At 40.2% G+C, this 12,598-nt stretch overlaps 1 protein-coding gene across 2 annotated transcripts in view; it reads left to right on the top strand.

Moving 5' to 3' along the window:
* dpr6 (defective proboscis extension response 6) overlaps nucleotides 1-12,598 on the top strand; it is a 143,455-nt gene that overhangs the window by 21,832 nt on the left and 109,025 nt on the right. For both annotated transcript variants that reach the window (XM_020961199.2, XM_086833192.1), the window contains exon 2: nucleotides 8,900-9,311. In XM_020961199.2, coding sequence (XP_020816858.2) covers nucleotides 9,242-9,311 — 70 coding nt within the window. In that variant the 5' untranslated portion in view covers nucleotides 8,900-9,241. The remainder of the gene's footprint in view (nucleotides 1-8,899; nucleotides 9,312-12,598) is intronic.

Here is a 12,598-nt window from a genome sequence, read left to right as displayed (position 1 = left end):
ACCTGAGGCACCAGCTCCACTGCAGTGTCATATAAATAAGGCAGAGCCCCAGCAGTTGCATTTTCGATTCGTATTGATTCGATCGCCTGTCGATTGTCAGTCCTAAGCGAGAGAGATAGCCACAGAGATTGGTCACAGGCTGATATGATAATGCCAAGCAACGCATGGGAAAACAAGTAAGGATTTTAGAGAAGCTATAATACCCTATATATCTATTAATTTCAGTTTATTAATATTGTTCTCTGTTACCGTAATGCTTTAAAATATTCCGTGAGTAAAGAGGTATTCTTGTAAGAGTCAAGAGGAAGATTTAAAGTAAAGGTTTCGATGAGTTGCAAACCTTTCTCTTTAGCTCCCATAACTTTTACATCTTAAAAACAATCTCAAACTTCTATTTACCTTGAAAGTCGAAGGATTTTTATCAATATTTCAGTGTGAATTTCAAGAAAAAGTAATATTTACTATTGAAAATCTCGGTAACCCTTATTTTGCACTGCCATATTTCAACGCTTGCAGATGGTTTTTTGTATTTGCTGGTGGAGAGAGAGAAGATATCCAAGTAAATAGGAAAAAAATTGACACGCATTTTTCACCTTTGCCATCAGATAGGAAAAGTCAGGGGCAGAGCTTGAATCAGTGGAGGGGCTGAAAGGCAGACGCTTCCTGTTGTTCAAGTTGATTTCCTCCTAAGATGGAGCTCAACTTTCGATTTTTCTGTTCTCCGCTTTGTGTTTTGCATCGCAATCCTTCGAAGGAGGAAAACTCCTGCGTTGCAGTCTCTGTTTCTGGGAGTTTTCCCCTCAATGCTCAACTTTTATGCACTGTTTTTCCTTATCATTTTTGATTTATGTAACTGTTTTTATTATTTTCATATTGTTCACAAGCTGCGAGGCTGTCGGGCGGTCGGTCTGCTCGGCTGATTGCTGAAATCAGAAGAGTTTTTCCTCACAGCCAGCCCCCTTTCGGGTTTTCGCCCCTATCATTCCTCTTTTTTTCCTTTTGGTATGTGATGTTGTGCCAAAATTCGTATTCCATGGCTGAAAAGTTTTGCGGCAGTAAGGAGATGAGAGAGTGCCGGAAAAGCGGCGCTAAAAGGGGTGGAAAATGGTTGAATTTAGGGGCGGCGGGGGAGGGAGTGCATAGTGCATGGCGTGCAGGATTTCTTACGAGTTCTGAAATTTGATTTTGGTGTTTGTTGTGGAATTTGAAATGATTATGGGGAGCAGAGGCGTTTCACCATTGGAAAGTTGCATTATGCGCTTTGTTGGTCAACAAGAATTCTTTTGGCCAGCAATGCGAAAGTTTTTGGCCAACACCAACGCATACATACCACTCTCCTCCACATGAATTATGCATTTCTGGACCCCGACACCAACTTTGTGTTCCAGATTCTGGATCTGCTCTTTTGGACCAGAGATTGACAGAAATTCGTCTAGAAATACTTCTCAAATCTAGCTGTTGAGTTTTAAACAAAGTTGCTTATAATACAAAGAACAGAAACTACAGAAAAATTATAAGCTATGTATAGCAAACAATACCTTAATTATGAAAATGTATCGACATTTGTATTATTCATATTTTCAAGACCAATTTTCATGACATATTTTCCGTATGTCATGGCTGAACTTTTCTTTCGATACTTAATGGAAACCTTAGAAAGTACTTAACCCGGGGAATGAAGCTTTTCTGGGTGAACATTTTGAAGCGAGGCGATGGCTGGGCGCATTCCAAGTGCCTTGGCAATTGTTGACATTCCTTAAAGTCGGCCACAAATTTGCTGGGAACCCAATGCCCAATGCCAGTCTCCGCTCTCCATCTGCCCTCGACTTTCACGGGCCCACACAATGAAATATTAATAAATTCCATTACTAAAGAAAACACACTCGAGTGCGCAGCAAAACATCAATGGCATCGGCATAGAGTTCGGGAATCCTTGGAGCGAGTTGCGGCGCTGTGGAGTGGATTCAAGGAGTGGTCCTGAATCACTGAAGGAGACGCCGATTCGATTCTCCGATTCCCAGACTCTCCTCTCTTTCCCGCTGCTGAAGCATTTCACTTTTGCCACGCAGACAATTTTCAATTGAAGTGGGATCGAAATACGGAATGGGATTGGGATTGGCAGGGCGTAGGGGTACTGGGTAACGGAAAACGTGGAAATGGTGACTTTCCAATTCAATCTAGTCGTAGAAAATACATATAGACTGTATCGCATATAGACATTTAGATGGCATTCACTGCACACTTACAATATTTTTTGTGTCGCATTTGTTGTTTGCAAAGGCTTTATTGACAATTAACACTGTCGGGGGGATGACGATGATGAGGATAGATGGCGGTTTAAGTGTCGTCAGCTGGCATTAAAGTCGCACTCAGCTGAATGGCCAAAACTTTAATGCCCATTATTGCCAAATTGGCACTTATCGGCCGAGGAACGGGCACCGAAATGCAGATACGCCTGGATATGGGTATTAGCAATAATATTTGATTTGCCAAATTAAATCCCCACTGCCAAGCAGCCAAGCTTCCAATGTGTACGCAGTTTTAGGCAAATGCTCTTGTTAACAAGGCCAACACGGTTCCGGCTCAGGGCCGCTTCTCTTGTTCATTTTCCCCCTAGCTCCTGGCTCCTGGCTCCTGGTTCTGACTCTGACTCTTCCTCCGACGGTGCAATTAAATGCAAATGGCGTGTGAAAGCCAATTTCGAAAAGTACACAGACAAAAACTAAGTGCAAGGCACTCGCTCAGCTAATTTGTAAGGACCTGCTGGCAGCGCAAATGGTTTGCAGGAGGACATAATGGAAGGAGCTGCCACAATGCTATTCAGGCTCTGCTCCACTGGCTTTCATTGGCTGGCCAAAAGTCGTGAAAGTCTCTCGATGAAGTCGAGTTTGAAAGCTTTCCTCCAACACTGTACAATTGGTTTCTCAGAATTCGGGATATATAACTAGCTGGCCACATTTAATTGAAGATTTATTTGTAATTGTTAAATGCAGAGGAGGAGCATCATTTAATTAGAGATTAATTTGTAAGTAGGCTCAGTATTCGTGTAACCCCACAAGTCTCCATTATTCCCTGTTCAATTGAAGGTTCACAAAGTCCTGTGACTTAGAGCCTTGACTTTAAGCTGTATTAGTGACTGTTCGTATTCAAATTGACCATGAACTATCGCTTTCACATTCCGATTTCCCCCCCGAATACTGCCATGCCAACAATTAGAGTCTTCGACTCCCCGGCCTTTGTCTATCGGACGGAGCCTTAATTGCTCAAAGGACGGACGCGATTTTAGGAGAGCTGCAGGCCGCATATTCGGTTGGTCGCAATGGAAACCCTTTATTATAATTTGGCCAAGACATGCGGCCATCCAGTTGGATGATCTGAGCTCGAGCGGAAGGAGTTTGAGCGGGAGTGGAATTGGATCTAGGGTTCTTTGGCGGGTTTTGCCGGATTCGCCGGTGCGTGCTTTTATTCATTGACGTTGACCCAAACTAAAAACCTCAAATAACGCAAAACACAAACAATCAGTTACGATCCAACCGCACGCCACAAACAGTGGATCGATATATTGTGTTTTATTGAATAAATTTGAATGTTATATTAAGGATATATATTTTACTAAACAAATAACAAATAATTATGTAATTTTTGATAGGTTTTTCAACTGAACATTATACATTTCCACTTTGTAAACTTACATAAACAAAAAGAAATTATTGTTATAGAATTATTATGTTCTTTTGGGTATTGAAATTTATGGTATAAAATATGAAGCAAGTTTATTTGAATCGCAGATGGATGAACTATAAAAAGAACTTATAAAATGTGCAAGAAAGGGATTCATTATCGTCGTCCTTAATCCTTAGTTCACTTCCCGATCTTACTCGTTGTCTTTAGTGTTTATTTTTACTCGGGGTCTTTACTAGTATTTACAACTATTCTTTGCCTGTACTTGTCACCTTCACACGCTGTCCTGCTAACTTATCTTTTAGCTTCTTGTCTACAGTAACTATTTTAGTGCCTGCAATAATTCATTAATTTCCAAAAACCACCCACTGTGCGTCATGCCCAGAGCTGAGGTCTGGGAGTTGAGGCTTGTGCGGAATCATGTCAAAATCCAAAGCCACAAACAATTAAACAAAATTGCAAATTAGACGTTATTTAGACCAAAAACCAACCAGTGCTGCCAGTTGGAAGCTCACTTCCAACCGAAAAGTTGACAGCCAGCGCAGTAGCATGAGTTGGGACCGGGGGCAGGAACAACAGCAAAATCAACAGCAAGGACTCGACCGGCCACGCCCCATTTGGGGGCGCTACTCCCGACTGCTGCACACAGTGAAATGTGAAAAGGAAGGAAGTGTAGGAAATTGCCTATTTGCAATTGTAATTTATTCATTTTGCTTAATATGCCGTGAAGCGCAAGGCTTTCAGTGGCCGCCTCCCTTTTGGCCCAAACAAAACAATAATTTTCTCATATTTTTTGTGTGTCGCCCATTTTTGGGGGTCACTTGCTTTTGGTTTGTTTGCCGATTGCAATGGTTTGACTAATGACTCGATGCCAAGGTCATGGCCTGCCTTGCTGCCTGCCTTCCTGCCCATTGTTGTCGATTTCAATTAGGAGCTGCGCTTAATTTGCATAATTATCATAAAGTTTGACGAGGGATAACGAGCCAGTCGAGTGGTAAATTGTCCAACTAGGATTTTATCTGATGGATGGATGTTGTACTTCTCGGAATGCAAATTAGCTCTTGACTCCTGTCAAATGAGTTCTTTATGGTTAGCTGGATATCATGCACTGACCAAATATGGCAAAAGATGTTTTAAATATATTTTCTACATTAAGAAATAACAAATAAGTAGAAGCTAATATTTGTTAGTCTGTCTATATAATTCTTTTATAGAAAAGGATATATAATACACATTAACCTTCGCTTTATTCCTATTGTTAAGCCCTCATGCCTTATATCCAACCTGAACAAGGACTTTATCGTTGCTTTGCCAGCTCTGTTAACCTTAATCCTTAAGCTGTTAGTCAAAATTTGCAAAAGATCTTTGATTATTGAGGAGGTACTAGCTAGAAGGAGATGGGGATGTTAGGGTATTATGCCACACCCTGAGGGTCCTTTCAGCAGGATGCTTGGGTAAATGGACTGCAGAATCGGCTTGTTGCTGGTCGATGGAGCTATTTAGACCGAGTTTCCCGGCCTTCCGCTCACCTTGGGGCCACCTAAGAAATGGGCCATAGATTGCAGTTTTATGTCACAACATTCAAACAAATCGCCGGCCATTTAAAACGGTTTAAAAGCCATTGCTGCAGCCCGTAACAGCCACACGGTGTCCTGGCGACAGTCACGACAGACAACAACTGGGCTGAATGAGTTTCCCTTTGCCCTGATTTCATCCTCTTTTAAGCCCCCGTCCCGTCCCAGAGCAGTTTCCCTTTCCCGGAGCCTTTTCCTTTCCGGGGATGACAATAAATGAGCGCCCATTTGCGTACGAGCGTGCACGAGGGAGAGCGAGAGAGGCTGTGCCTGGGAAAAGTCTGGGAAATTGTTTTGGCTGTCGAATTACGTAAACATTGTCATAAATGAAAAATTTAGCAGTCGTAGCCAGAGTCAAGCATTTCATTTGCTCGGGCAAATTTGTCAATCTTGTTGCAGAGTTTTTTCGCCGTCTCGAATTCCATTTTGGCTTAGACGCCGCAGGACTCACATGAGATGGCTTTGTTTTGTTTACATCCAAGTGGGGGGTCAGTGATGTTAATTTGACGGAAATGGAGATAGATTTGACCATAAATATTCGGTTGTTTTAGGCTTAATTTATACTTAAATTTTGAAAGAAAATAAGCTACATTTCAACGCACGTTTCAAATGAGTTTTTCTGCATTATCATTATTTAATATGGTATTTCTTTAAATTTAATTCGATTGTTTTATTTATAATTTACTATAAAAATTCCTATATTTATTCCATTTAGTTTCCCAAAAACCTTTTAAATTTTCTTACAATATTCCTGGCAGCACTGCCTGTAGAGCCTAAAAAAGTCATTTCTTTTCTCGTGATGGAAGACTTTCTCTGTCTGGTTTCTGCGGCAGGCGCGACATATTAATTATTCATTTCGATTTTGGTTTTGGTTTTGGTTTGCTAGCAGCGGGATATCCCAAACTGGGGAAAAGCGAAGAAAAAATAGAAAATAACGAGGATGACGGCCTGGCTCTTGGGCTGCTCGTGATTTATAAACACGCGCGTCGCTTTGGGTGATTTACTGCAAATTGCTTTATAATGTTATATACGTTTTGTTGCCGATTTTGTTGTATTTCGGCGGTTTGCCTGCTCGGTAGTAATTATAAGCAAAACGGAAAGAAAAATGAGCCACGATTTGGGCGGGATTTGTAATCCAAACGATTAAGTATACGAGCCGTGGGCTTAGGCTTAAGGTTGTTAACAATTCAAAGATCAAAAGGATTTTGGCTATAAGGCATACAAATGTTGAATTTATTATGTTTTAAGGGCTAAGGAAATTATGTCAAACTAGGCGATACAACATTAGAATGCAGATTTTCCTAAAGTGATTAATATTTATGTTCTTGCTACTCTAATTAATCAACATAAATTTAAATCGAACTTTCTGTTGGTTTTGCTTAGACATTTGTCAATGTAAAAGGGTAATTACTCAGGACAAGAGTGTGTATTTAACTAATTGATGTGACCCAGGGACATTGACAACACATTTTACGACTTGAATCTTGATATTTACTAGCATCCTTACATGCTTGATATATATATTACAGCGTACTACTGATGGCTCTTGTCTTTAAGAGCCTTCAACTTATCTGGTTCAATTATTCAGCAGCCATTACTTTTCATTTGCATTAGTAATTTTTAAAGCACATTTCCTGGGCGACCTCGAGGCATTTTTAATGATTATGCCTGTGGCAGGAAGGCAAAAATATACTTTTCAGGGAGCAGCAGACGTGTAAAAGTAAGAGCGAATCTTTGTACGATACATTTACATAGCGCATCTGTGAATGTAGACAACATTTTTTGTATTTCTATGGAATATATATAAATATATATAGAATGTGTGCTTGTATTTATGTAAATTTTGGCATCTCGCTGCTTTTCTTTTTCGCTGCGTTCTGGCAGTGTTTGGCCAGCGCCTTTTTATTGTATAAATTTCTCGTAGCTGAAAATTAGAAATGTTCCACTGCGTTCAACTTCACTGACAGTGCGTGGCAAATTGCTTTCCAAAGTCTGAAGTCTGGCATGTCTACAGAACACAGAGAACACACACGTTGCTGCAGAGAGAGAAATTCTGAATTCTTGTGTTAAATATTGCATTAACTTTAAATGGATGAAATAATAAAAGAAACTCAGGTTTTGTATTGAATATTTAGAGGTCATTGTTTCTACAGTATTATGATTTATAATTTATTATATATTAAGTTTGTTAAATATTTAATCCGAACATCCCCCCAAATATCGTTTTGTAAAACACACTTTTCTTTCCTCTGCACGAACCAATATCTAACAATAATAGCTAAAAATGGTCTTTTTTACTTTTCTCCCTGCTTTCCGTTTCCTAACAATAAGTGCGGGGAAAAAAAGGAAAAGTTGGAAAAGTAGGCGGGATGATATAGCGACCATATATGGCTGATGTTCGCTGTTGCGGCAATTTGCATGTGCAGACTATGGCACATAATATCCATGCATTAGAATTATGAATCCCCCGCCTCGTTTCGAATAATGGCAGTGAGTGCCGGAAAAATTATGCTGTACTACGAGTAGATAAATATGCGCAAAAATCGAAATATTACGGCGTGTGCACACGGCGTATGCGTAATAAATGCGCCTGCTGCCATTATTATGACATTAATGTCTATGAATCGATCATCCCTCCCCCCCCAAGGCCAGCAGTAAATCTGAATGAAATAATTATAGTGCGTCGGAAAAGTACACTGACGCCGCCAGTCTCTCGAATAGCGAATAACGAAAAAAATCCCATCCGAAGGGATCTAAGCAGAAAAGGACACAACTAAGCCGGCTGCCAGACAGGCAATTAACTTAATTACTGTTTAAACTTTCCAGTCCCGGCCAGACGTCGCTCTGTGAAAAAAGTCGGTGCAAAAAATTAGATATATATTATATATATATATTTAGCAAATTAAATTCCAGAGTTAGAGAGAGATTGAGCACGTGGCCAAGCTGAAATTCTAAGTAGCCGAAAATTGAAAATACCAAACGTAAGGGGAATTACAAATGAACGGTGGAGGAAATTGTTAATATAATGGAAATATATTGTACTGAATTAATGATAAGTTTGGTTTTAGTTTAAAAATAAATCAAGTAATGCTTTAGCATGGTTTTATGTGTGACGATATTATTATTAAGGGATAAGCTCATAATGATACGAATTGTGTTAGTTCTTTCAACATATTTGCTTGACTGACATAATTAAGCAGCATTTAATCTCCTACAAAATCTATTTATAACATTTATTGGCTCGCTTTATTTCTCTTCAATCAATAAATAAATGAATTCTTAAGCTTATGTTTAATTTCCATGAGTTTTATCCCTATAATTCTTCCATAAATCCCACTGTACTCCCACTGCACTCCCATCTTTATGCAGGCGGCATGTCCCATTATCATTTTGCTCATTTCCGTTGTCGTTTTTTGATTTTATTGCCATTGCAGTGGCAGTGGCAGTTGGAAAAGTAAAAGAAGCCGCTCCAGTATCTGCCAATGAGTGCTTTCGGGGGTGCACGGCAGGAAAGGGGTATCTTGTGGCATAAACTCGACTCGACTCCCGATTCCTGGCCAGCATTTAGCCCGGCTTTGTCAGTTGCAATAACTTTCGCGTCAGTCCAGCCAACAGATCGTAATGCTCTCCTTCGCTCTTTTCAGGCCACACTTTGGTGCGGAGAAGCCAAAAGCAGCCTTTGTCTGTGCCTGGCAATTGGCCAAGTTAATAGAGAGCCGGGAGGCCCGATAATGACGTTGCTGCTGCTGCGGCAGATGCTGATGATGAGGCTGCTAACTTGGTTATTGCTGCCGGCCTAGAAAGGACCACACAGGACTACGACCAGATCGGGAACCCCGTCCCAGACAGACAACAAAAACAAGGGGCTAGAAGGCACAAGCCGGCGCTGCAACGCCCTCGTCCTGGGCAGGCTTACTGCATTTCCGCCTCTAGTTCCTGCTCCCTGCTCCTGTCATCGTTACAGCCATTTGCAGTCCGCTTCAGCCATGCCCCATTGCCATCCACTGACGTTCTGCGTGGCCCGGCTGCTGCTCCTCGTCGTGATTGTGATGAGCGGTAAGTACCCAACCTCCTGCTATCTGGAAAGTATCCCCAAACTGACCCGAAACCGCCCCAGAAGACCACCCAACAAGTCGCCTGGGGCTACCACTTTATATTGTTGCCACAGTTAATTGTTGGCATTTGTTTGCCGGCCATTCCCTTCCCTCTCTTTGCTGGCCCTAATTGTCTGCCCTGGCTCTGAATTTTTGTTTCAATTAACAATTAGCTTGCAGACAGAGCATTGCATTAAATATAACAATATTGTGTGTACACTGAGGTAGCTAGCACACAGGGCTCAACTTGAAATGAAATTAATTTCGAAACATTACTTTCTGTGTAGAGTGCAGACTGGGCCCCTGGGCCAAAACTCAAAATGCATTTCCAGTAAATAAATAAACAAAAACTAAATCCACTTTGTGTGTGTGTCTGTGTGTGTGCATCAAGTGGAATTGCAAAAGTACAAAAATTCAATAAACTGCAGCCAGTTGAAGAAACTTAAATCGGCTTTTAGTTTGAGTTAGCAAGTTTCCGAAAAGAAACAGTTTAAGCCTTTTCCTGGCAGAAACCATTCAAAACCTAATGCTCTTAACCCTCGGGAAATACCCAGCAAGTTGTCTTGTCAGCAATTATTTCACTTGAAGCCCCAAAACCATTTCCGAAAGTGCAAAACTTGATTCAACAATGTGATTTTCTGCCTGCTCTCATAAAATTGGTGTTGGCCAAATAAAAACAAACGGGCAGTAGGAATAATTTGGCCCGAAGCATCGACTTTAAATTCGGGCAATAACCACAAATATTATGCGAAAATATTCAATAAATAATTTTGCAAAATGTTTTTGAGAAACAATGGATCGTCTAGTGGTCATATCACCGCACCGCATCCATTAAATGGGTAAATCGAACAAATTAAGTATACGGCACGTGCCACCAGCCACCAGCCATTGCCACCATATTTGGCCAATAGTTTTCAGCACGAGATTAACGCAATTTAAACGTGAATGGAGCCATTTCAATTGGCCAACACCCAAAACTGATTTAATTAACAATTGTCAAAGTAAAAGGGGAGAAACGAAGCCCTTAATGCGTTTGATTTATATTTAAAGCGTCCAGAATTTATTACGGCAATGGCAACAAATAACTCCCGAGAAGAGAGAAGGGTCATTGGAACAATTCAAAAAGTGCTCGAATTAATTGCATTTTTCGGGCGGCAACTGAAACGGGAAAACGGGAAAACAGGAAAACAGAAAGCAGCTGAAATGGCAGGAAACAGAAAAAGCACAAAAGTCGCGGGTGAAAAAAAGAAAAATAAGCAACGGGCGTGGACATATTTCAAAATTCAATTAAAATAAAACAAAAAGGCGGCAGCTATAGCGACATCGATAGCGACACTATGCAATTTCCGTTTAGGGCGTGGCACAGCCAGGTGGGCGTAAAAATAATTAAAGCCCGACCAAATAAACATTGACGGCATCGTCGAATGTCCCAGATCCTGCTCCTGCTCCTGCTCCTCCTCCCTTTTGGCCAATTCCCGACACACACAAACACAAATGCAAACAAACATGGCCAAATGGTGGCCATTTTTTAGCGATTTTGCGCTTGACATTTGCCGCTGACTTCTGCATCCGACATGCACAACATTTTCAATTGAATTACGCCAATATGTCGAAAGAATTAAAATAAAGCAAGGCTAAATTTGTGGGCTGCCTCTTTTTTTTAGCTAAGCCACGAAAACAAGATGAATGGGCATTGCTTTCACTTGGAGCCTCGCTAATCCCAATCAGTCCGTCCGTCCATCAATCAATCAATCAATCGCTCTCCACCAACAGCAATTCTTCTAAGTGCATTTTCGTGTTCGCAGGCGATCGAATTAAGCGCGAAATAGAGCAAAATGCCACCTGCTAGTTCTTCCCATTGTCCCTTTTTTCACACTTTTCCAGATATGCTTGTCACTGGGAAAAATCCTTAATATTAGGTTTGTATTAACAATGGAAACGAAAATGAATACAATTTTTAGGAATATGCACCATTTTTAAGAGCTTAGCTTAAAGGCAAAGAATATATTTGAATTCAATTAAAATTTTCATTTATTTAGCAAGTGAATGTTACATTTTAGAAATGCTATTATGGTAGTTTTATTTCTTACAAAATTAAAAATAAAATATGTTATTTATGAGTGTTTTAAACTATTATTTGTCGATAATTTGCATTCAAAAATATCGATATTTTTTAATTTAATGAATTCGAATATAAAAAGCTTAGTTATTATCGATTTCCGATACGATCCTATAATTTAATTGCAAACTTCTAGGGTATATAAACTTCGCTTTCCCGTAGTTAGTTGCCTTTCTTGTTGTAAATACTTTTTACTAAATTAATTTTAATTTAATCATGACTTTATTTGATTTAAAATAAAAATGCTTACATATTTATTTTGACAAAAATAGATATATAAAGCATAGTTTGGAAATATTTAAAAACACATAGCCACCACAAATAATTTCTAACTAAAATACATATATTTTAAGTCCTTTATTCCCAGTGCTTGTTCTCCCAAATTATTCCCTGTCGGCTTGGTGCTTTTTCTAAAAATGTAATACTCCCATTTCACCAATTTAAATATTGATTATGATTGATTTAGCGGCAAAGGCCGCAACAAAATATTGTTTGTTTGCCTTTGACCATGCCCCATTGGGCCGCACTTGAATTCGGGTTTGCCGGCCATTCGAATTCCGATTGCAATTCCGATTTCAATTCTGCGAATGCTGTAAATTACACAAAGTAGAATTTACGAGTTGCTGCACTTCATAAAAGTAATTGCCTCGCATGTTTTAATATGAATATTTTTAAGTCGGCCAAAACACACACACATAGAGCAGAACCCTCTCTGGCATAGAAATTGCATATTTGAGGAGAACTTTTGGCCAGCAGTGTTTGCCTAACGCAAAATGAAATCAAATAAATAATTGCAGGGGCCAGGAGATGGGTTTGGCTTTGGGTTGGGGTCTCTCCTCCTGGCCACTGGTCAAATATTTGCAACAAACTTTCCGCCACTGCCGGCCAAGTCATTGAACGTTGTTGGCCAGGCCAGAAACTCAAACACACACACACTCACACAGAGAGACAAGGAGTGGGAAAAGCTTAAAAAAGTTGCCAAAAAAAAGAGGATGAGGATCTGCAAAAAAGTGAGCCAAGTGTAGCGGAGCTTTGCCAACTCTGTCTCTCTCTCCAGTAACTTGGCCACGTGCACCTGAGAGTCCTGCAGGATAAAGAGTACCCAGGAGCCCACGTAGGTAATTGAGTAT

The sequence above is a fragment of the Drosophila serrata genome, unplaced genomic scaffold (assembly GCF_035046125.1).
Source record: "Drosophila serrata isolate PLE 108 unplaced genomic scaffold, ASM3504612v1 contig_272, whole genome shotgun sequence".
Taxonomy (NCBI): domain Eukaryota; kingdom Metazoa; phylum Arthropoda; class Insecta; order Diptera; family Drosophilidae; genus Drosophila; species Drosophila serrata.
This window is presented reverse-complemented; position numbering and strand designations above follow the sequence as displayed.